The sequence below is a fragment of the Sus scrofa genome, chromosome 6 (assembly GCF_000003025.6).
Source record: "Sus scrofa isolate TJ Tabasco breed Duroc chromosome 6, Sscrofa11.1, whole genome shotgun sequence".
Lineage (NCBI taxonomy): Eukaryota > Metazoa > Chordata > Mammalia > Artiodactyla > Suidae > Sus > Sus scrofa.
In genome coordinates this window covers 58,259,157-58,284,263 of record NC_010448.4, presented here as the reverse complement: position 1 = coordinate 58,284,263, position 25,107 = coordinate 58,259,157, and the positions used below count along the sequence as shown (strand labels likewise).

The 25,107-nt window shown below is 43.2% G+C and overlaps 3 protein-coding genes across 6 annotated transcripts in view; 1 reads left to right on the top strand and 2 right to left on the bottom strand.

The window, feature by feature from the left end:
- Positions 441–11,261, bottom strand: LOC110255260 (zinc finger protein 649-like). Its single transcript, XM_021094935.1, has 5 exons — positions 11,116–11,261; positions 7,479–7,651; positions 4,776–4,902; positions 4,395–4,490; positions 441–3,219 (listed from the first exon to the last, which is right to left on the bottom strand). The coding sequence occupies exons 2-5, from the start codon at positions 7,491–7,493 to the stop codon at positions 3,116–3,118; spliced, it is 342 nt and encodes a 113-aa protein (XP_020950594.1). The 5' UTR covers positions 7,494–7,651; positions 11,116–11,261; the 3' UTR covers positions 441–3,115.
- Positions 1,148–3,031, bottom strand: LOC100624035 (zinc finger protein 268-like). The gene is given in 2 exon segments (XM_021094928.1): positions 1,148–1,304; positions 1,307–3,031. Coding segments are annotated over 2 exon segments (1,833 nt in total). The 5' UTR covers positions 3,012–3,031; the 3' UTR covers positions 1,148–1,176.
- LOC100625598 overlaps positions 11,264–25,107 on the top strand; it is a 25,222-nt gene continuing 11,378 nt past the window's right edge. For all 4 annotated transcript variants that reach the window (XM_013995279.2, XM_021094934.1, XM_005653307.3 and 1 more), the window contains exons 1-2: positions 11,264–11,700; positions 24,650–24,707. In XM_013995279.2, the coding sequence (XP_013850733.2) occupies positions 11,332–11,700; positions 24,650–24,707 (427 nt within the window). In that variant the 5' untranslated portion in view covers positions 11,264–11,331. The remainder of the gene's footprint in view (positions 11,701–24,649; positions 24,708–25,107) is intronic.

The window sequence follows — 25,107 nt, the reverse complement described above, 5'->3', positions numbered from 1 at the left end:
CTTAAGTTAAAAGTTTAAACTTTTTTTTTTTTTTTGTCTTTTTAGGGCATAAGGAGGTTCCCAGGCTGGGGGTCAAATCAGAGCTGTAGCTGCTGGCCTACACCACAGCCACAGCAACGCCAGATCCAAGCCAAGTCTGTGACCTACACCACAGCTCACAGCAATGCCAGATTCTTAACCCACTGAGTGAGGCCAGAGATCAAATCTGCATCCTCATGGATGCTAGTCAGATTGGTTTCCACTGAGCCACAATGGGAACTCCTAAAGTTTAATCCTAAACTGAATGACTTCGTGATTTGTGTATTTCACAATTTGGATATTTTTTGGTAGATACTACATATACCTATTGGATTAAGAATTTCATGGTACACAACTTTATGTTGTGAAATTTGAAAATCCTTACATACACGCGCTTCAGAAATACTCAGACTCGAAGCAAATACATAAATCTGGGAACTTTTTTTGATTTATAGCTTTGACTGTACAATATATTCAAACAGGAAACAAAGTGCCCTTTGGCACGCTCAAGTTATCTGCTCTTCATAACTAGCTACTTTGCATTACATTCTTTATAAATATATGCTAATGTGACACGATCAGAATTCTTACCATAAAGTTGTTTATATGGAAACAACTTTTCCCTCTCTCATTACACTATACTAATTCTCCTTATTAAATATTATCTGATGCACGACAAATTCAGACTTCATACCAGAGGCATCCCTTGTGACAACTCTTCAGTCATCTGTATTCTTTGGTATGAAAACTCATTTGTTTGAAAAGCATTCAAGAATTCACAGCACTTGTGAGATATTTTTCCTTGGTGAAAACTGACCACTTTATGATGATCTACCCAAAACATTTGTTGTACTCAAAGGTTTCATTTCTGTGTGATGTATAATGGGATTTATCTTCTCAAGAAAAGATTTCAACTCATTCATATGGCCTTTTTGAAATATGAGGCTACATTGGTAGCAGATAATTTTCCTGTATCCACTGCATGTACAAGATTTCTCATCTGGATAAGTTTCCTGAAACTTACAAAGGCCAAAATGAATGTAAAATGTCCTTTCTCTACATTCACAGGGTGACTCTTGTGTGAATTCTCTTGCATTTGGTGAGATCTGGCGTTTCACTACAGTCCTCCCAGCTCTCACTGTGTTCTGGAGATTTCTTTCAAGCATGAATTTCCTCATGAGAAGTGAGCGAGAATTTGACAGAGAACATTTTCCCACATGCATTACATGGATAAGATTTCTGGCCTGCATGACTTCTCTGATGGACACTGAGGTATGATTTCTCAAAAAAGCTTTCTCACATTGAGTGCACTGATATGGTTTCTCTCCCATGTGACGTCTTTGATGTCTAATGAGCTCTGATTTCTGGTTGAAGATCTGTCCACATGGAATACACCCATATGGTTTCTCTCCAGTATGGCATCGTTGATGGATAATAAGATGACTTTTTTGGCGGAAAGCTTTCCCACATTCATTGCATCCATGGGATTTCTCTCCTGTATGAATCAACTGATGTCTGCTGAGCATTGCCATACTGCTAAAGGCTTTTTGGCATTCAAGACATGCAAAGGGTTTCTCTCCTGTATGTGTCCTCTGATGGACAATGAGCATTGCCTTTCGTATGAAAGCTTTTCCACACTCACTGCATTCATAGGGTCTCTCTCCTGTATGAGTTCTCTGATGGACAAGGAGATGTGACTTGTCTATAAAAGCTTTTCCACATTCACTGCATGCATAAGGTTTTTCTCCTGTATGGATCCTCTGATGTGTTATGAGGGATGACTTTTTATTAAAGGCTTTTCCACATTCCTTGCATTCATAAGGTTTCTCTCCTGTATGAGTTCTTCTGTGAACAATTAGCTGTGACTTATCTATAAAAGCTTTCCCACATTCACTGCATTTGTAAGGCTTCTCTCCTGTATGAATCCTCTGATGGGTTATGAAATGTGACTTTTTATTAAAGGCTTTCCCACATTCCTTGCATTCATAAGGTTTCTCTCCTGTATGAGTTCTTCCATGAACACTAAGCTGTGACTTGTCTATGAAAGCTTTCCCACATTCACTGCATTCATAAGGCTTCTCTCCCATATGAATCCTCTGATGGGTAATGAAGTGTGACTTTTTATTAAAGGCTTTCCCACATCCTTTGCATTCATGAGGTTTTCTTTCTGTATGATTTCCCTGATGTAGAATGAGCTGTGATGTGTGTACAAAAGCTTTTTCACATTCACTGCACTCATAAGGTTTCTCTGTTATATGAATTTTCTCATGTGTTAGGAGGTGCGGGTTTTTTTTGAAGGCTTTCCCACATTGCCCGTACTCGTAGGATTTTTCTCCTGTATGGATTCGCTGGTGAACAACAAGTTGAGACTTACTATAGAAGGCCTTCCCACATTCTTTACATTCAAAGGGTTTCTCTCCTGTATGGATTCTTTGATGGATAATCAGGTTTGACTTCTGCATAAAACCCTTCCCACAATCACTACACTTGAAAGGTCTCTCTCCTGTATGTGTTCTGTAATGTAATCTGAGCTTTGTCTTTTCCCTGAGGGCTTTTCCACATTCTTTACATTCATAGGGTTTCTCTCCTGTATGAGTCCTATGGTGTAGAATGAGATGATATTTTGTTCTAAAGGATTTCTGACACTCAGTGCATTCATACGGTTTCTCTCCTGTATGAGTTTGCTGGTGCAGAGTCAGGTGACATTTTGTACTGAAACCTTTCTGACATTCATTGCATCTGTATGGCTTCTCTCCTGTATGAGTCCTCTGGTGTATTATGAGCTTGGACTTATACCTGAAGGATCTGGGACATTCACTGCATTCATAAGGTTTCCCTACTGTGTGAATTCTATGATAGCTTTTAAGATTTGTTACCGTGCTGAAAGACCTCACACTTAAATTATGTTCATAGTACTTCGCTAGAGTGAGGCAGGATTCATGCAGAGTATGGCTAAGTGACATCCCATGACCATTTATCTCAACAGAGTTCATTTCTGCAGTTCTACTCTGAAAACTTGAATCTGGATTGTCTTTCAAACTTATTCTTCTTGAGACACACTTATGGGGTCCTTCTATAAATGGAACAACGTTTTTGCTCAAAGAAAATATTTTTGCCAATGCATTATATTCATGATCTCTCTCCACAGGTCCATCCTTCCCATTATCTTCCGAAGCCAGTCATAAACTCGCCACATTACATCTAGAAAAAAAATCAATAAATATGACCACTGTCATGAAAAGGAGAAGGATGAAATCTCAAGTTAATATCCAAAGAGATGGAGAAGTAATACAACAGGCGCACAGTGTAAGTCTGAGGTATTCAGTAAAAGAAACAATACTAAGCAATGAACTGAAAGACATGGGTGTCATCAAACATTGGAACAAATCTATGAATATTTGAAAGCATTTAATAGAAGAGGTATATGAATATGGTTAAAAGGTAAAGGAGGCTGATTGTGTCTAACAAGCTATGATAGAAAAACAACTTAGCAAAAAAGGAAGGACCAAATGAAAAAGGCAAAGATCTGGCAGTTCCCATTGTGGCTCAGCAGTAACCAACCCGACTAGTTTCCATGAGGATGTGGGTTCCACTCCTGGCATCGTTCAGTGGATTAAGGATCTAGCATTGCCATGAGCTGTGGTGTAGGTTGCACATGCAGCTCAGATCTGGTGTTGCTGTGGCTGTGGCATAGGCCAGCAGCTACAGCTCTGATTTAGCCCATAGCCTGGGAACTTCCATATGCAGCAGGTATGGTCCTAAAAAGACAAAAAAACCCAAAAAGCCCATAAACCACAAGGACCTATTAGACAGCATAGAGACCTAAATTCAGTGTCTTGCGGTAACAATGGAAAAGAATCTGAAAAAGAATACCTGCACACATATACAACTGCATCACTTTGCTGTATACCTGAAACTAATTAACACTGTAAATGAACTATACTTCAATTTAAAAATATACTAAAATAGGAGTTCCCGTCGTGGCGCAGTGGTTAACGAATCCGACTAGGAACCATGAGGTTGCGGGTTCGGTCCCTGCCCTTGCTCAGTGGGTTAACGATCCGGCGTTGCCGTGAGCTGTGGTGTAGGTCACAGACGTGGCTCGGATCCCGAGTTGCTGTGGCTCTGGCGTAGGCCAGTGGCTAGAGCTCCGATTCAACCCCTAGCCTGGGAACCTCCATATGCCGCGGGAGCGGCCCAAGAAATAGCAACAACAACAACAACAACAACAAAAGACAAAAAGACAAAAGACTAAAAAAAAAAAAAATATATATATATATATATATATATATATACTAAAATAGCAAAGGTCTCAATCCAACAGTACCAACAGTTACGCTGCTTCTATGAACTCCTCCTGCATTGGTTTCACTCACCTGGACTACACTGATTTGAAAATTCCCTCTCGACTGTTCCTTGTTGCTTTCCTTTCTCCAAGTGCACCACTGCTTCTGGCTTGGTCGCTTGATGACCTGTCAGGGGTAATCAAAGAGAACCAGAGCAGTATTAGGGCTTGTGAGGGAAAGTTCTATGTCAGGGAACGTATGGCTTAACTCTCAGAACAATAGAAGCTTTTTAATTGGAAAATGAAATTAAGTACAGTCCCTGTAAGATAATAAAATCAGCTCTGTCACCTACCAATACTAGTCCAAGTTCAAAATCATTGAGGGCATCCAAGTACCCATAGATTGTTGCAATGGAAAAAAGACAGGCAATTAATGGGCATATGCTGCGGTTATTAGGAAAGTTGTCTTTACCCAGGGACATAAGGTTGCTGTAATTTTCCAGCATCACATCCCGGTAGAGGTCCTTCTGAACGGTGTCTAGAAGCTGCCACTCTTCCCAGGTGAAATCCACAGCCACGTCACTGAATGACAATAAGCCCTGTTGCAACATAATCCTTTTTAATATGGAGTTAATATAATAGAGCAAAATAGTAGAGATCTATAGGATATTATTCTGATTATTTTTTACTATAAAAATGTATAAACACTTTTTTCTGTATCTAGTTTTGATTTACATTTTGTGGTCTACATTCATTAAAGCTATCCTTTCTTCGCAAATTCTTTTTTTTTATTTAGCTGCACCTGCAGCATGTGAAAGTTCTCAGATCAGGGACTGAACCTGTGCCACAGCAGTGACAATGCTGGATCCTTAACCACAGAGCCACCAGAGAACTCCTTTTTTGCTTGTTTGGCTGTGCCCGTGGCATATGAAAGTTCTCTGGCCAGGTATTGAATCTGTGTCACTGCATCGACCAGAGCCTCTGCAGTGACAACGCCAGATCCTTAACCTCCTGAGCCATAGGGAACTTCCTGTGCATTTTTTTCTCTCTCTCTTTTTTTTTAGGGCCACACTGTGGCACATGGAAGTTTCTAGGCTAAGGGTTAAGTCAGAGTTGTAGCTCCTGGCCTATCCACAGCCACAGCAATGCAGGATCAGAGCCATTTCTGCTAACTGCACTGAAGCTTGTGGCAATGCAGGATCCTTCACCCACTAAGCAAGGCCAAGAACTGAACCTGTGTCCTCATGGATACTAATCGGGTTCATTACCACTGAGCAACAGTGGGAATTCCCTGTGCATTCTTCATTCACTTCTTCACTCATTCATTTACCCAATGGAAAATATCAGTTAAACTTTAAACTATCTAGGAGTTTCTTTGTGGTGCAGCAGGTTAAGGATCCAGCGTTGTCACTGCAGCAGTTTGTGTTGTAGCTGCGGCGTGGGTTTGATCCCTCGCCCAGAAACTTTCACACACCAAGCGCTCAGCTGGAAAAAAAAAAAAAAAAAGGACTGCTTATTAGAAGCTGGACTACATATTAAATCATGATATTCAAAAAAGCCAACACAGAACTCTCCCTATGTGCCACGTATCATTGTAAACATCTTACATACAGTAACACCATGATTTGTACAATAACCCTTATGTAAGTGAACTGTTATCTTCTTATAGATCAGAGATTTTTTTTTTTTTTTTTTTTTGTCTTTTTCCTTTGCTGGGGCCGCTCCGGCGGCATATGGAGATTCCCAGGCTAGGGGTCTAATCAGAGCTGTAGCCACCAGCCTACGCCAGAGCCACAGCGATGGGGATCCGAGCCGCATCTGCAACCTACACCACAGCTCATGGCAACGCCGGATCCTTAACCCACTGAGCAAGGCCAGGGATCGAACCCACGACCTCATGGTTTCTAGTCAGGTTTGTTAACCACTGTGCCACGACGGGAACTCCTAGATCAGAGATTTTTTAAGTTTTGAGCTGTGCCTGTTCTATTTCCCACATTTCCTGAGGAAGATGACTCTTCACTGGGTCCACTATCTGGAGGACCCACACACTTAATGGCTAGGAAATATTTGCTGATCTTAAGGAATTTATGTTGCTTCCTCCTTATATACAAAGTAGATCTTAAAACATGTCTTTAGGAGTTCCCGTCGTGGCACAATGGAAGTGAATCCGACTAGGAATCACAAGGTTGCAAGTTCAATCCCTGGCCTCGCTCAGTGAATTAAGGATCCGGTGTTGCCATGAGCTGTGGGGTAGGTCACAGAAGCACCTCGGACATGGTGTTGCTGGGGCTCTGGCATAGGCTGGCGGCAGGAGCTCTTATTAGACCCCTAGCCTGGGAACCTCCATATGCCACAGGTGCAGCCCTAAAATGACAAAAGACAAACAAACAAAAAAACCATGTCTTTATTCTTTTGTGATAGCTTCCAGTATTACCAGTGAAATGTATGCAATTCATTTCAGGTTCATGCTGCTTATGTGCCAATGTTCTAATTATCTGTACCTTGCAGGATCCTATGGCAGGCAGATAATTCCGATTAGCTATTCTGGATCAATTATTCTGTCCCCAAGTCTAAGCTCATCCCTCTCAGCCCCAATGTGTCTATATATATTGTTCTCTTTGATTGTACGCATAAAAAAAATAGTTCTTATTTATTTAATTTTTTTTTTTTTTTTTTGGCTGCACCTTAAGGATACAAAAATCCCCTAGGCAGGGACTGAACCTGCACCACAGCAGTGACCCAAGCTTCTGCAGTCACAATGCTGGATCCTGAACCAGCTGAATCACCAGAGAACTCCAAGTTATAAGTGTGTGTATGTATATATATATATATATATATATATATATATATTTTTTTTTTTTTTTTTTTTTTTGTCTTTTTGCCTTTTCTAGGGCCGCTCTTGCAGCATATGGAGATTCCCAGGCTAGGGGTCTAATCGGAGCTGTAGCCACCGGCCTACGCCTGAGCCACAGCAACGCTGGATCCGAGCCACATGTGCAACCTACACCATAGCTCACGGCAACGCCGGATCCTTAACCCACTGAGCAAGGCCAGAGATCGAACCTGCAACCTCATGGTTCCTAGTCGGATTCGTTACAGGTTGTATATATTTTTAGAAACTTCCGGAAATCTAAGATGGAAAACAAGCTGGGAAAAGAACAGACAAACAGCTCACCTGGGACTGGGTCATCTTTTCACAGCTTTTAGGAAATGGCCACCACTTTTAGGATCTATCCTGAAATCCTGGTAACAGTGTATCAAGTAGTATCCTCAGCAAGGACGAATTTCTGGGCTTGAGACTGAAGTTTTTTCCTTTATAGGAGTGGTCTCATTCTAGGAAGGCAGCATCTATGGAGCCAAGAAAAGATTTGTTTGGCATGGAAATAATGAATAAGGCACTATACACTCAAGGAACTGTTTCAAGCATGTTCTTTTCTCACTTAACCCTCACAACAACCCTATAAGGTACAGATGATAATTATTCCATTTTATTTATTTATTTATTTTATTTTGTCTTTTTGCCTTTTCTAGGGCTGCCTCGGCATATGGAGGTTCCCAAGCTAGGGGTCTGATCGGAGCTATAGCCACCAGCCTACACCAGAGCCACAGCAACTCGGGATCCGAGCCGCATCTGCAACCTACACCATAGCTCACGGCATCGCTGGATCCTTAACCCACTGAGCAAGGCCAGGGATTGAACCTGAAACTTCATGGTTCCTAGTCGGATTCGTTAACCACTGTGCCAGGACGGGAACTCCAATAATTATTCCATTTTAGAGAAGCCCAAGAGCTAGTCACAGGCGGAGAAAGGACTAAAACACAACCCCACAGAATCAATAAATCCCCTGATTCTAAGGAGAATGAGCAGAGTTATCCCTTCATCTTAAGCAACCCAGGAAGAACATCTAGAACAACTCTTTTAAGTCAGAGAAAAAGGAGAACAAGCAAGATGAGAACTTTGTGTGCTACCACCTGGACTTTCCAGGCCAGAGCATGGGGAGAAGGGACCCCAAAATAGTCCACGAGTCTTGCTGAGTTAATGATACAGAATTCAAAGTCTGAGGAAGCAAAGGTGGCCAGAGTTTGCCAGGCAATACACCAGAAAAAAGGGGGAAAAACTCATTCTGTAGATGTGCGGAGGGCTCCTTTAAAAAAAAATTGTTGGAGTTCCCGTCGTGGCGCAGTGGTTAACGAATCCGACTAGGAACCATGAGGTTGCGGGTTCGGTCCCTGCCCTTGCTCAGTGGGTTAACGATCCGGCGTTGCCGTGAGCTGTGGTGTAGGTTGCAGACGCGGCTCGGATCCAGCGTTGCTGTGGCTCTGGCGTAGGCCGGTGGCTACAGCTCCGATTCGACCCCTAGCCTGGGAACCTCCATATGCCGTGGGAGCGGCCCAAAGAAATAGCAAAAAAAAAAAAAAAGACAAAAAAAAATTGTTTTAATGAAGTATAGGTGATTTACAGTGTTGTATTAATTTCCATTGTCCAGCAAAGTGACTCAGTTACGCATATATATTTTTTCATATTCATTTCCATGATGGTTATCACAGGATACTGAGTATAGTTCCCTGTTGTATAAGGTAGAAATTGGTTGTTCATCCATCCTATATATAACAGTTGGCATCTGCTGATCGCAAACTCCCAATCTTTCCCCCAGTCCCCCACCTCCTCCTTGACCCAGCCACAAATCTGTTCTCTAGGCCCGTGAGTCTGTTTCTGCTGCATAAGGGAAGCATCATGTTTTAGATTCCACATAGAAGTGATAGCCTATGGTATTTGCCTTTCTCTTTTTTTTTTTTTTTTTTTTTTTGGTGTTTTTGCCATTTCTAGGGCCGCTCCTGTGGCATATGGAGGTTCCCAGGCTAGGGGTCCAATGGAGCCGTAGCCACCGGCCTACACCAGGGCCACAGCAACGCGGGATCCGAGCTGCATCTGCAACCTACACCACAGCTCATGGCAATGCCGGATCCTTAACCCACAGAGCAAGGCCACGGATCAAACCCGCAACATCATGGTTCCTAGTCGGATTCGTTAACCGCTGAGCTACAATGGGAACTCCTGCCTTTCTCTTTTTGACTTACTTCTCGTAGGATGAGAATCTCTAGTTGCATCCATGTTGCCAGAGGGCTTCTTTGAGTGTCTGGCTAAGGACTGAGATGAACTGGGAGGAAACTATCCCGGCCACTAGAAAGAAGGATGTGGAACAATTCCTGGAGCTCACGCAAGATCAGGAATCGTGTTAAAAAACCTTCTGATACGCAGGGACTTCAATTGGGGTCCTCAGAAGATACTGCCTCAGTTACAGGGACAAAGAAATTGTAGACAAAAGACTGTTTTGGCCCCACCAACGTTTAAAAGAAAGCCTCCACGGAGATCTCGTTGTGGCTCAGTGGAAACGAATCCGACTAGTATCCATGAGGACGCAGGTTCGATCCCTGGCCTCACTCAGTGGGTTAAGGATCCGGCGTTGCCATGAGCTGTTGTGTAGGTCGCAGACGAGGCTCAGATCTGGTGCTGCTGTGGCTGTGATGTAGGCCAGTGGCTACAGCTCCGATTCGACCCCTAGCCTGAGAACCTCCATATGCCGAGGGTGCTCCCCCCAAAAAAAAGAAAGCCTCCAAAGAATCCAACCTTTTCTAACTTGACTACATCCCACCAGAGCAAACCTCAAAAGTAGTTAAAGGAATACAAGAAAATCTTTTATCGGTTTTTGGTTTTGCCTCACGTACAGCAGCTTGATGTGGGATCTCAGTTCCCAGACCAGGGACTGAACCACATGCCTTCAGCATGCTGTAGACAGGCACAAAAAAAAAAAAAAAAAATATATATATATATATATATATATATATATATATATATATATATATATATTATCCTAAATAAGAGGTGAGAAAACCACATTCACTAATAGGAAGAAAACTGAATATAAGAAAACCAAATATAGGAAGAATTTTACAATGCACAGATGACTTTATTCCAGGAATTCATGAATGGTGTAGTAGAACTATTTAATGATCTCAACAGCTGAAGAAAGACATGTAATAAGATATAGGGCATGAAGACAGAGTCCTCCCGTGATGTAGAAATCACTATGTTTGCCTGGGAAAACTGAGATTAACAGAACTTGGTACCTTACCCAAAGTCACACAAAGAATTGGCAAACTGACATAAAAAGCTGGAATTAACCTGATTTCAAGCGTATACAAACACATGGACACTGGCTCTCTCTCACACACACACATACTAACTCTACGTATTTATGGCACGATTTTAACACGCCACGGATCTCGGTGGCAGGTACATAGCAGAACATTTTACTATTCTTTCGATTTTTCTGTATGGTTGAAAAATTTCAGATGAAACCTTGGGAAATATAATACTCCAATGCTTAGCACAGACCCAAATGTCTATCGACCTGAGGCCCCTGTATATACCAACCCCCTCAACCTCTCCCAAGGAGTCCCACACAGCCCCCCACCCTGCCCTTCGCTGTCGCGCCCATTCGCAGTTCCCCAGACACCTATTTTCACCCGGACCACAGGCCCTTCCGACGCTCAGATTCCGACCACAGGAATCCCAGATGGCTAAACCCCAGCCCTAGCCTCACCAACCGTATCCAGATGAGTCCCTTAGTCATGGGCTCTTCCAACGCCTCCCTCCACCCCCGGCGGGCGATCCGGAGCCAACCTGTCACTGTCAACACCAATGGTTTCTTCCTACGGCCACTCCTCAACATTGATGGAGGTCCAAGCCACCCACAAGGCCCCCCAAACTCGGAAGCTGCCGTAAACAACAATCCACCACGAGTACCCACCACAAACCACATCTTAAGTCCTGGAATTCCCACCACGCGGGATTCTTAAAGCCGCTCGCGGAAATCTGACGGAACCTCAAAAGCCAATATTGTGACCGCGAGTCCGGGGAAGCCAAGCTTCCTACGCCACTTCCGCTGACGTCGGGGACGGGCCACCTCCACACCCGACGTCAAGGCCCCTTGGGAAGTGAGCATTAGATTCAGGTGCCTGGCAGAATGATTGCCGTACAACATGGCCGCGCCAACGTCGTTTCCTTATGTTGGGAGCGGCCATCTTGGACCTTGCGCCGCCGTTTTGGATCGTGCGCCGCTGGGAGAGTGAGGTGGCCATTCCGACTGACGAAGCCGAAAAGGTGTGGATTCAATGGCTTCTTTCTCTTCAAGATTTTTCTTCTCCGGCTCTTCCATCTCCTCAGCTGCTGCCAGCACCGTCGCGCCTGCTCAGGAGCATTTCAGCGCTCTAGCCCCCAGCCTTCCGACCTGACTGGGGAGCGAAACCCACCAGAGAGCTGGCCTGAGCGGAGGCCGGCCGCGCCGTCTCGTCGCCTCTGGATGTGCTTCGCGAGGAGAGACGGCGGCGAGCGGGTAAGGGGCTCACATTTATTGTACCAGGGGCCCGGCGAGCGCTGCCAGGCAGCGGTCCCGTTTCTCCAGGGGGCGGCGTCGCGGTGGTCCCCGCAGTGGCAGCCTGGGGGCCGCGCCCCGGAGGCCAGCCTGAGCATCCTGAGGGCCGCCTGGGTCCCCGGGTGATGACATCTGGGCGGGGGTCTGGGGATGTGGCCCCGAGGGCGCTGCCCCCTGAGATCTGCCCCTCCGGCCGGACTTGGGCACTGGAGCCGGACCCTGGCGGGGTGCTGGACGGTTACGATCAGCGCTGCGGGGCAGCTGGAGATGCTGAAAGAGGGGCGGCGAATGACAAAACACACAAGACTCTTTAACAGAAAGAAAGTGGGGGACCAGGAGGCCCTCCGTTCCACAGAACAGAGGCGCCTAGGCTTTAGTCCTCATGACTTGTATTAGGGAAGGTGACGTAGGTTCCTGAGCAATTTCAGGTGCAGGCAATGACAAAGCCATCTCTAAGTGAATTAACAGAGGGAACGACTAGCAACTAGTGACAGGTGCATCCCTCCAGGGCGTCGTGCAGCTGCTCCTGGTTCACGTATGACTCCCTTATCTTGCCTTTGAAGGAGACCCTGTACCTGAGAACTCTGCGTCCGCAGTCCTTAGCTTGCTGTGCTTTTGCACGTGCGCCAAGTTTGCCTTCTGCAGAGTTCGGCAGTTCAGTGTCTCCAGCACTGGACCAGTTCCCATCAGGGTGACCGGCCAGCTCAGGGGCACCCTCCTCCTAGTCAAGGCCTGGACCTCTGAGGGTGAAAGCTGATGCTTGTGGCCTTTGAGAATATTACACCTTCGGAGTTCTCGTCGTGGCGCAGTGGTTAACGAATCCGACTAGGAACCATGAGGTTGCGGGTTCGGTCCCTGCCCTTGCTCAGTGGGTTAACGATCCGGCGTTGCCATGAGCTGTGGTGTAGGTTGCAGACGCGGCTCGGATCCCGCGTTGCTGTGGCTCTGGCGTAGGCTAGTGGCTACAGCTCCGATTCGACCCCTAGCCTGGGAACCTCCATATGCCGCGGGAGCGGCCCAAGAAATAGCAAAAAGACCAAAAAAAAATAAATAAATAAAAGAATATTACACCTTGAACAAGGAACGGCGGGGTAACGATGTCACTTCGCTTATGGGGTTTGTTGCGTTAAAAATGGGAAGGAGGGAGTTCCCTTGTGGCACAGTGGGTTAAGGACCTGGTGTTGTCACTGTGGTGGCTCCTGTCGCTGCTATGGTGCTATTTCAGTCCCTGGCCCAGGAACTTCTGCATGCTGTGGGCAGGGCTTAAAAAAAAAAAAAAAAAAAAAAAAAGGAAAAAAGAAGAATACAAGGAGGCAATGGGGAGAGAATTGAATACCTCCCCTCCCCTTTCTTGTGTAATTCTCAAGGCTGTTAACCTTTAAGAATATTACTCCTTGAAGTAAAAAGCAGCAGGACAGAGAATAATATTTGTTTTGATGGAGGGTTACAGGAACATTGTGACCTGACCTACCAGCACAGCTGCAAGAACAAAGGATGTGACCAAGAAGTTTGCAACAACTGATCACGCCTCTCCCTCACCTTTCCTATAAAAGGGCTTTGCTAAAAGCCTGACAGAAGTTCAGGGTATTTAAGACATGAACCACCTTTCTCCTTGCATGGCCCTGCAATAAACCAAACTCCGGCATTTAGACGTCTCGGCTTCGCTGTGCTTCGGATATGTTTTATGGAGGAGACACTGGCAACCACATCCACACCAAAAGACTCTCACTTGTATCTCACAAGACAAGATAAATTGAGATACAGTGAAGAAGGATCTTCTGCATCCTGAATAGTCACAGACTCCCATTTGTTTTTGCGAATTTTGTGATACAGGAGTCACCTTTTTTTCTCTCCGTATAATTATCCCAACAGCTTTATTTATTTATTTATTTAGCCTTTTAGGGCCACACCCGCGGCATATGGAGGTTCCCAGGCTAGGGATTGAGTCAGAACTACAGCTGCTGGCCTACACGACAGCCACAGCAATGCCAGATCTGAGACCTACATCACAGCTCACGGCAATGCTGGATCTTTAATACACTGAGCGAGGCCAGGGATCAAACCCGAAACCTCATGATTCCTAGTCGAATTCATATCTGCTGCACCATGATGGGAACTCCTAGGTTGTTGGTCTTTTCCTTCTGTTGTCTGTCGCTGGGCCAGTACTGTTCTGTTTTAGCTATGGGATCTTTCCTAAAGTCTCAGGAAATAAAATTCATACTTTATGGCAAAACAAAAATTTAAACAGTAACTTTTCTCTGCCTTTTGGCCGCCTCTACCTCCCACCACAACCATCACTGTGCATTACGGATCTGTGTTAGATATGGACCAAACCTTCCCCATCGGCAGAAATACCTGCTCAGCCACTGAAGAGCAGTATTCTTCTAGCATCAATAGGACGAGTCCTTAAAGATGACATTCCTTCTTGTTCTCATAAGGGGTCACATAGCACTTAGATGTGGATTATGTAAACTGTCATTAATGCATCATTTAATGCGTAGCTCTCTGTCTCAAAACTAATGTAACTGTGTTTTGACTTCTAATGGGTGGAACAGTTCTCAGAGCTTTCTAAGCTGCATTTCCTGGGTTATAGTCCTCAAATTTAGCTTGAATAAAATTTTCCATTTCTGCGAGTTCTCACTGTGGCACAATGGGTTAATAATCCACCTGCAGTGGATCAGGTCAATTTAGAGGTCGGTTCAGTCCCTGGCCCAGTGGCGTGGGTTAAGGATCTGGCATTGCAGATGTGGCGTAAGGTCATAGCTGTGGCTCAGATTCAATCCCTGGCTAGAGAACTTTCATATGGCTGCAGGTTCAGCCATTAAAAAAAAAAAATTCCTTCATTCTTTGATTGACTGATTAATTTTTCCTCAACAGTCTTATGATCTGATAAAGTAAGGTCACAAATCCCATTCTTTTTTTATTTATTTTTTATTTTTTATTTTTATTTTTTTGTCTTTTGTTGCTGTTGTTGCTATTTCTTGGGCCGCTCCCTCGGCATATGGAGGTTCCCAGGCTAGGGGTCTAATCAGAGCCGTAGCTGCCAGCCTACACCATAGTCACAGCAACGCAGGATCCGAGCCACGTCTGCGACCCACACCACAGCTCACGGCAATGCCGGATCGTTAACCCACTGAACAAGGGCAGGGATCAAACCCGCAACCTCATGGTTCCTAGTCAGATTCGTTAACCACTGCACCATGACGGGAACTCCCGAGTTAACTGTTGACACAAGCTGTGGTGTAGGTCGCAGGCACGGCTTGGATCCTGAGTTGCTGCAGCTCGCATTGGACCCCTATGAACTAACATGCCACAGGGTTGGCCCTAAAAAAAGCAAAAAAAAAAAAAAAAAAATCCCATGTGGCACAGCAGGTTAAGGATTTGTTGCCATAGCTGTGGGTGCAGGCTGCAGCTGTGATGTGGGTTCAGTCCCAGGCTGCAAGCAAAGCCAAAAAAAAAAAAAAAAAAAAAAAAGAGAGAGAGAGATATTTACATCTGTTTTGCTAAGCAGGTTTTTTTCATAAGTAACTTGTTTTTAACCTTCATTTTTAGTGCCAGGATCCTTGCAATGTCATTCTTTTAAAATATACTTTATTGATGTAAAAATTCACAAAATACAGGGAGTTCCCATCATGGCTCAGCAGTAACGGACCCGACTACTATCCATAAGGATGTGGGTTCGATCCCTGGCCTCCCTCAGTGCGTTAAGGATCCAACGTTGCTGTGAGCTGTGGCATGGGCTGGCAGCTGCAGCTCTGATTTGACCCCTAGCCTGGGGACTTCAATATGCTGTGGGTATATCCCTAAAAAGAAAAAAAAAAAAAAGAGTGGAATCCCTGGTTCATATGGCAATTCTGCAAGTTTAACTTTTAGAGGGATCACCAATTTTTTTCCATTGCAGTGGAACCATCTTACATTCCAAAAATGTTCAAGAGTTCCAATTTCTGCAGTATTACTCTTAATATTGTGAAATCCCAGGATTTTAGGAAATGCTAAGATTAGAGGAAATGTTTGTCGTGCCCAAGGACATGTTATAATGATTACAAAGTTCCTGCTTGACACAGAACTATGAACATTTGCATGTGAACTAACTGCATGTAACCCCATCATTTGCTCTTCTTCATCTCATGTGCTGCTTGTTTTTTAGTATTTTATGGAGATCTTTTCATCATCTTTAGACATTTCAAAAATAAGGCTCTAGAAAAATGTAAGCTTTAAGAAGTGATGTAACATCACAGTTGGCAGAATTACTACAAAAGACAGTAAAAATAAGGACCAAAGATGTGGTGTCATTCTTTAGACTTCTTAATGAGTCAGTTACACATTAGAATTTTTTAAATGATTTTTATTTTTTCCATTCTAGTTGGTTTACAGTGCTCAGTCAATTTTCTACTGCACAGCAAAGTGACCTAGTCACACATACATATATACGTTCTTTTTTTTTTTTTTTTTTGTCTTTTGTCTTTTGTCTTTTTTAGGGCTGCACCCACGGCATATGGAGGTTCCCAGGCTAGGGATCTAATCGGAGCTACAGCTGCCGGCCTACACCACAGCCATAGCAATGAAGGATCTGAGCTTCATCTGCGCCCTCACCACAGCTCACAGCAATGCTGGATCCTCAACCCACTGATTGAGGCCAGGGATCGAACCTGAAACCTCATAGTTCCTAGTCGGATTCGTTTCCACTGCGCCACGACGGGAACTCCCCCATGTATACATTTTTTTTCTCACAGTATCATGCTCCATCATAAGTGACTACATACATTTCCCGGTGCTATACAGCAGGATCTCATTGCTTATCCATTCCAAAGGCAATAGTTTGCATCTGTTAACCCCAAACTCCCATCCCACACCCTCCTGCTCCCCCTTGGTAACCACAAGTCTGTTCTCCAAGTCCAGGAGTTTCTTTTCTGTGGAAAGGTTTATTTGTGCCATCCATTAGGTTTCAGATATAAGTGATATCATATGGTATTTGTCTTTCTCTTTCTGACTTACATCACTTAGTATGAGAGTCTCTAGCTCCATTCACGTTGCTGCAAATGGCATTATTTTGTTCTTTTTTAATGGCTGAGTAGTATTCCATTGTGTATATGGACCACATCTTCCTAATCCATTCATCTGTCGATGGACATTTAGGTTGTTTCCATGTCTTGGCTATCGTGAATAGTGGTGCAGTGCACTTAGGGGTGCATGTATCTTTTTCAAGAAAAGTTTTGTCTGGATATATGCCCAAGAGTGGGATTGCTGGGTCATATGATAGTTCTATACTTAGTTTTCTGAGGTACCTCCAAACTGTTTTCCATAGCGGTTGTACCAATTTACATTCCCACCAACAGTGCAGGAGGGTTCCCTTTTCTCCACACCCTCCAGCATTTTTTTTTTTTTTGACTTGTTAATGATGGCCATTCTGACTGGTGTGAGGTGGTACCTCACAGTAGTTTTGACTTGCATTTTTCCAATAATCAGTGATGTTGAGCATTTTCTCATGTGCCTGTTGGCCATCTGTTTGTCTTCTTTGGAGAAATATCTATTCAGGTCTTTTGCCCATTTTTTGGTTGGGTTGTTGGGTTTTTTTTTGCTGTTGAGTTGTATAAATTGTTCGTATATTTTAGAAATTAAGCCTTGTCAGCTTCATCATTTGAAACTATTTTCTTCCCATTCTGTAGGTTGTCTTTTTTTTTATTGTTTCCTTTGCTGTGCAAAAGCTTGTCAATTTGATGAGGACCATTGACATATAGAAGAATTTTGATAAGGGAATAGAACATTTCTATCAGATTATATTACTCAATATTCCATGCCTATGCTTAGAATTGATTAAACCCTAAAAATTATATTCCTTCATGTAATTTCAAAAATAAAAAATAAAATTAAATACATAAAGTCCATATTATGTGGTATAGTTCACACCGTAACCCCTACAAACCTTGGCTGATATTCAACTGATCTTTTTATGTTCTGATTTTTTAATATATTCAAAGAGCATTATATTTATAGTGAAAATGTCTAATATTTGTAGTAGAATATTCCCTGGAAACCTGTCTAAAACAATTTTGTTAATCCCTTATAATATTTTAAAATAGTTATTTATTTATGTTTTCTGCTGTACAGCATGGGGACCAAGTTACACATACATGTATACATACTTTTTCTTCCCATTGTTGTGTTGCAATGTAAGTATCTAGACCTAAGTTCTCATTGCTACACAGCAGGATCTCATTGTAAATCCATTCCAAGAGCAATAGTTTGCTTCAGTTAACTCCAAGCTCCCGATCCCTCCCGCTCCCTCCCTCTTCCCCCTGGGCAGCCACAAGCCTGTTCTCCAAGTCTGTGATTTTCTTTTCTGTGGAAAAGTTCATTTGTGCTGTATGTTAGATTCCAGATATAAGTGATATCATATGGGATTTGTCTTTCTCTTTCTGACTTACTTCACTCAGTATGAGAGTCTCTAGTTCCATCCATGTTGCGGCAAATGGCATTGTTTTGTTCTTTTTTATGGCTGAGTAGTATTCCATTGTGTATATATACACCACATCTTCCTAATCCAGTCATCTCTCAGTGGACATTTGGGTTGTTTCCAGCTCTTGGCTATTGTGAATAGAGCTGCAATGAACATGAGGGTGCATGTGTCTTTTTTAAGGAAAGTTTTATCTGGATATATGCCCAAGAGTGAGACTGCTGGATGATATTGGTAGTTCCATGTATAGATTTCTGAGGTACCTCCATACTGTTCTCCGTAGTGGCTGTACCAGCTTACATTCCCACCAACAGTGCAGGAGGGCTCCCTTTCTCCACACCCGCTCCAGCACTTGTTATTTGTGGACTTCTTAATGATGGCCATTCTGACTGGTGTGAGGTGGTATGTTGTGGTAGTTTTGATTTGCATTTCTCTAATAATCAGGGATGTCGAGCATTTTCTCATGTGCTTGTTGGCCGTCTGTATCTCTTCCTTGGACAAATGTCTATTCAGGTCTTTTGCCCATTTTTCTTTTTTTTTTTGTGGCTTCTTTTATTCTTTCTTTTTAATTAATTAATTTTTTATTACTCAAATGAATTTATCACATCTGTAGTTGTATAATTATCATCACAATCCAATTTCACAGGATTTCCATCCCATAACCCAAGCACATCCCCCCACCCCCCAAACTGTCTCCTCTGGAGACCATAAGGTTTTCAATGTCTGTGAGTCAGCATTTGTTCTGCAAAGAAGTTCAGTCATTGGCAAGCATAATGTCCTCACAAATATCTTCTAAACTTTGGAGTTGTTTCTTTTTTACTTCTACTTCTTCTTTCAGCTCTGTGATTCTACTTGTATTCTGTGCAAATTTGTTTATCTTTTGTTAATCTTTAAAAGTAACATCGACAACTTCCACAGCCGCCTTCTGCATCGTGGCTGCCACCCTGGGACTCCAGATTTCTATTTGGAAGAGTCTATGGTGCTTAATGATATCCAGTCGTCCACAGAAGGCATTTTCAGTGACTTAAAATCACAGTATTTCTGTAACATATGAGTTTACTGGAATAAACGAGAGATATGACTCCTTAAGGATTCCATACCTTCATAGAATCTAGAAAAAAAAAAATAGAAGCTCTGATTCAACCTCCATGTGCTGCGGGTGTGGTCCTAAAAAGCAAAAAAAAAAAAAAAAGGCTTTCCACATGCCCTGTTTTAAAAAGACTTACTATACGAATTCGTGGATGATCAGTGAGCTCTGACATCCAGATGAAGGATGTGCTACACCCACTATGTTAACTGGGCTTCCCTCCTCCCGTGTGGGCTTGTCGGTGTAAGGGAGCTCTGTATCAACGGGGACGACTTTACCTCGTTCATCACATTTACAGAATCTCTCTCCGAGACGAGATGTTTTGACTTTCTAGAGAATGCTATCATTATCACCACATCCCTGAACTTCTATTTTTAATGTATAATAAGATGTAGCTTTCCTTAGCTTTCCCGCATTCACTGCCACTGGTGGGTCCCTCTCCTGAATGGATACCCTCACATATAACAAACATGACTTGAAAAAGAATAATTACCCCCTTTCCCTGCATCCACAGGTTGCCACCTCCTAAATGCATAGCCTGTAATGTTCAGATAAAGTCTTTTTCCTTTTCTTTTCTTTCTTCCTTCCTCCCCTCCTCTTTTGCCTTTAAGGCTATACCAGTGGCACATGGAGGTTCCCAGGCTAGGGGTGGAATTGGAGCTGTAGCCACCGGCCTACACCACAGCCACAGCAATGCAGGATCCAAGCCACATCTGTGATCTACACCATAGCTCACGGCAAACCAGATCCGCAATCCACTGATGGAGACCAGGGATCAAACCGGCATCCTCATGGATACTAGTCAGATTCATTTCTGCTGCGCCACAATGGGAACTCCCAGATAAAGTCTTTTGACAATTGCTGCATTTATGTTTTTTTCTTTTTCTTTTTTCTTTTTTGTCTTTTTGCCATTTCTTGGGCCGCTTGCACGGCATATGGAGATTCCCAGGCTAGGGGTCTAATCGGAGCTGTAGCCACTGGCCTACGCCACAACCACAGCAATGCAGGATCTGAGCCGTGTCTGTGACCTACACCGCAGCTCACGGCAGCACCGGATCCTTAACCCACTGAGCATGGCCAGGGATCGAACCCGAAACCTCATGGTTCCTAGTCGGATTTGTTAACCACTGAGCCACAATGGGAACTGCTATGTTTCTTTTTTGTTGAGATCCCAAAGGTATAACGAGGGAATGTCTTCAGATGGAAGATGTACAACTTTCCTTCCACATATAAGATTTCTTTCCTCTAGGTGTTCCAGAAGGGTCTGTATCATCAACCTTCATGGCATTTCTCTCCTGTGTGAGTTCTCCGAGTAGGTTAGATCAATCACAAGAGCTCTCTCACGTTCCCACTGTCATCGTGTGGCAGATTTTCCTCTCTGCCGAGTTTGCTTGTGATTAACAAGAGCGGCCTTCTGAAAGAAGACTTTGTGACACTCATTGCATCCGTAGGGCCTCTCCCCCGAGGGAGTCCTCCGGTGACCAACGAGAGCTGACAGCGCAGCAAGTGCTTTCTTACGGTTGCAGCGTGCAAGTGGTTTCTCTTTTGCATGAATTCTCTGATGTACAGAGATAGGATTTAGCTGTGAAGCCTTTACCATATTGCATTTGAACGGCCTCTCACCTCTCTGGGTCCTCTGATGAATAATGCGAGTTGACTTACAGGACAGAACCTTCCCACACTCACCACATCCATACAATTTCCCTCTGGCGTGACAACTTTGCAGATGGTTTGTGAGACCTGACTTTGGGATGAAAGCTTGTTGACATTCATGACATCCCCAAGGCCTCTCTCCTGTGTGAATTGGCTGGTGAATCACAAGGTGTGCCTTCGTGGAGAAAGCTCTCTCACAATCTGAGCAGCCATATGGTCTCTCTCCTGTGTGAATTCTCTCCCGTACAATGAGATGGGCCTTGGATGTGAAGGCTTTATCACCGGCACTGCATGTGAAGGGCTTCTCACCTGTGCGGGGGCTTCTCTGATGTACAAGGAGAGTTGACTTACAGGACAAAAGCTTCCCACATTCACTGCATTGGTGGGATTTCCCTGCTGCATGATGAGTTTTCTTACGACTCCTGAGATCTGACTTCTGGCTAAAGGTTTGCAGACACTCATTGCATCCATATGGTCTGTCTCCTGTGTGAGTTCGCTGGTGAATCAGGAGCTGGGCCTTTTTTGAGAAGGCTTTCTCACAGTCTGAGCATTTGTAAGGCTTCTCTCCTGTGTGAGTTCTCTGATGCACAGTGAGATGTGTCCTAACCCTGAAGGCTTTATCACATACCCTGCATCTGAAAGGTCTCTCTCCTGAGTGAGTCCGTTGATATAAAGTGAGTTTTGACTTCCAGGGAAAAGCTTTCCCACATTTGCTGCATCCATAGGATTTCCCTTCTCTGCAATGGGTTTTCTGATGATACGTGAAAGCTGACTTTGTAACAAAGGCTTTCTGGCATTGATGGCATCCAAGTGGTTTCTCTCCCATGTGAGTTTCCTGATGAGTAATTAGCTTTAACTTCATGGGAAAGGTTTTCTTAAAATCACAGCATTCATGGGCTTTCTTTCCCGCGTGAGTTCTCCGAGGCATGGTCACGAGTGGTTTACAAGAACTCACTGCACTATCATTGCTTCCGTTTGGTTTCTTGCCTAAAGAAGCTGCGTGAGTCATAATTAGCAAGCTCTGACTTCCAGATTAAAGCCAGAGTCCCCACGACAGAAAGAGCAAGATGACAAGAGGAGGTCTAGAAAAGGGTCTTCAGTTTCATGTACTATAAAAATATTAGTAAGACAATCAGTAAAATTTGAGTAAGCTCTGTAGACTGGATAATAGTTCCGTATGAATATCAATATTCTGATGTTGATAAGTTATTGCATTTGTTTGAAAAATGACCTTGTTTCTAGAGAATACACACAAGTATTTAGGGGTTAAGAGTTCAGGAAAACAGTATGTATCGGCGTGTGTGTGTGTGTGTGTGTGTGTGTGTGTGTAATGGCAGATAGACTATGATAAAGAAAATGTGGTAAAATATTACCACTTAAGGAAATCTGCAAAACAATGTACATGAAATTTGTGTACAACTTTGGGATTTCACACTAAGTCTAAACTATTTAGAAATAAATATTTTCAAAAGGAAAAAAAATCTGAAAATAAAGGACATTTACATGACGCTACATAGGAGCATTACCCATAATTGCCATTTTATATTCACACAGCAGCATCCTGCATAATACGCTGGTATTCTTGATCTAGAGAGCGGTTACACAGTGGGCTGAATGTGAAAATTACCTCAGCTGTATCCTTACGTGCGTATACTTTTCTATGTTATCCTTCAAATGGTTTTACCCAAAGAAGTAAACAAAAATGTAGGCAGGAGTCAGGAACCGCTCACATGTAAGAGGATCTTGGGAGGAATGTGGATGTTATCCTGATAATAATGGGATGCATTCAAGGTAATAGTAGGAGAGAGATGACGTGTCCTAATTTTCACTCTAAAAATGTCAGTTTTGTGTATCAGTTATCACACTGACAAAGTCTTTTTTTTTATTACTCAATGAATTTACTACATTTGTAGTTGTACAATGATCATCACAATCCAATTTTATAGGATTTCCATCCCACAACCCCAGCACATCCCCCCACCCCCCGAACTGTCTCCTTTGGAGACCATACGTTTTTCAAAGTCTATGAGTCTGTATCTGTTCTGCAAAGAAGTTCATTGTGTCCTTTTTTCAGATTCCACGTGTCAGTGAAAGCATTTGATGTTGGTGTCTCATTGTATGGCTGACTTCACTTAGTATGATAATTTCTAGGTCCATCCATGTTGCTAAAAATCCTGGTATTTTGTCCCTTTTAATGGCTGAGTAATATTCCATTGTGTATATGTACCACATCTTCTTGATCCACTCCTCTGTCCAAAGTCTTAACTATTGTGACATAAATACTATTTTTATTTATTTATTTATTTTTATTTTTTGTCTTTTCGGGGCTGCACCAGCGGCATGTGGAAGTTCCCAGGCTAGGGGTTGAGTAGGAGCTATAGCTGCCAGCCTACAGCCACAGCAATGCAAGATCTGAGCCGTGTCTGCAACCTACACCACAGCTCACAGTAACCCCAGATCCTTAACCCACTGAGTGAGGCCAGGGATCAAACCCGCATCCTCATGGATACTAGTCAGGTTTGTTTCTGCTGAGCCATGATGGGGAACTCCCAGTGCTATTTTTAAGCCTGTGGATTGTAGTTGTGAAAATTTGTAGTGGTCTGTTCTGTCATATAGCATTTTTCTTATACTTAGATCTTTCCTTCTACCTTCCCCTGATGCAGAAGATTGTCCTTTCTATATGGTGGTTTATCTTCTATACCCCATCTTTCCCACCCAGCTAACTGTCAAAACCTTGTATCTTTAGAAATCCAGATGTTTCTGAAGCTTATTTTTATGTTCATGACCTTTGGGGGTTAGGAGCTGGAAACACTGACTTTCCCTACTTACTTTTTACAAATAAATAAAAATAGTAAAATAAAAAAATCATCTAGCTGTTATGTGGAGACTAGAGAGAATCAAGGTTAAAGAAGTGAGATTATTTTCAAGAAAACTATAATACTTTTGGCAAAAAATAATGGACATTGAAGCATGAGTGAAAACAATAGTTACAGAAAAGAGCGGAGGCTGTTGGGATATAGTGAGAGTAAGACTAGTCTTGCTAATGGGTTGAATTTGTGGCATGAGTGAAAAGAGGGACCAAAATTGACGTGAAGTTTGGCTATTACATCTTCAAGTGCAGAAACAAAATGTCCAGGAGACTCTATGAGGATAAGGGAAGCTTTGCCCTGTAGATAGAAATTTGGGGGTCATCATATTTTCTTCCATCATGGTCTATCCCAGGAGACTGGATGTAGTTCCCTGTGCTATACAGGTACATTTACACATCGGAATACTACTCAGCCATGAAAAGGAACAAAATAATACCATTTGCAGCAACACAGATGCAACTGGAGATTCTCATACTAAGGGATGTCAGAAAGAGAAGGCCTATTATTTTTTAAAATATTATTTTCCATCATGATCTGTTCCAGGAGATTGGATATAATTCCCTGTGCTCTACAGTAGGACCTTGTTGTCTATCCATTCTAAATGTTATTCTTTGCATCTATTAACCCCAAACTCCCAGTCCATCTCCCTCCCCCCACCTTGGCAACCCCAAGTCTGTTCTCCACGTCTGTGAGTCTGTTTCTGTTTTGCATATTTTAGATTTCACATATAAGTGATATTATATGGTATCTGTCTTTCTTATTTCATTTAGTAAGATAATCTCTAGCTGCATCCACATTTTAAAATTGTTTTTGCTTCTTAATTTTTTCTTTTTTTTGTTTTTCCAGGTCTCTATCAACTGTCCTTGTTTATGGATCCTGTTTTCCTGCTTCTCTGCACATCTGGGTAGGTGCTGATTAGATACCAGATGTCATGAATTTTATTTATTTTTAAGGCCACACCTGCAGCATATGGAAGTTCCTGGGCTAACGGTTGCATTGGAGCTGCAGCTGCTGGCCTACACCACAGCCACAGCAACACCAGATCTGAGCTGCATCAGCAACCTACAACCACAGCTCACAGCAACACGGGATCCTTAGCCCACTGAGCGAGGCCAGTGATCAAACCCACATCCTCATGGGCACTGTTTCGGGTCCTTAACCTGCTGTGCCACAACGGGAACTCCAGATGTCATGAATTTTACATTACCAGTTTCCTATTCCTTTGACTAGTACTGGGCTGTTTTGGGAAGCAGTTACATTACTTAGAAACAGTTTGGCTTTTTAGGTGTTTGCCTTTATGCTCT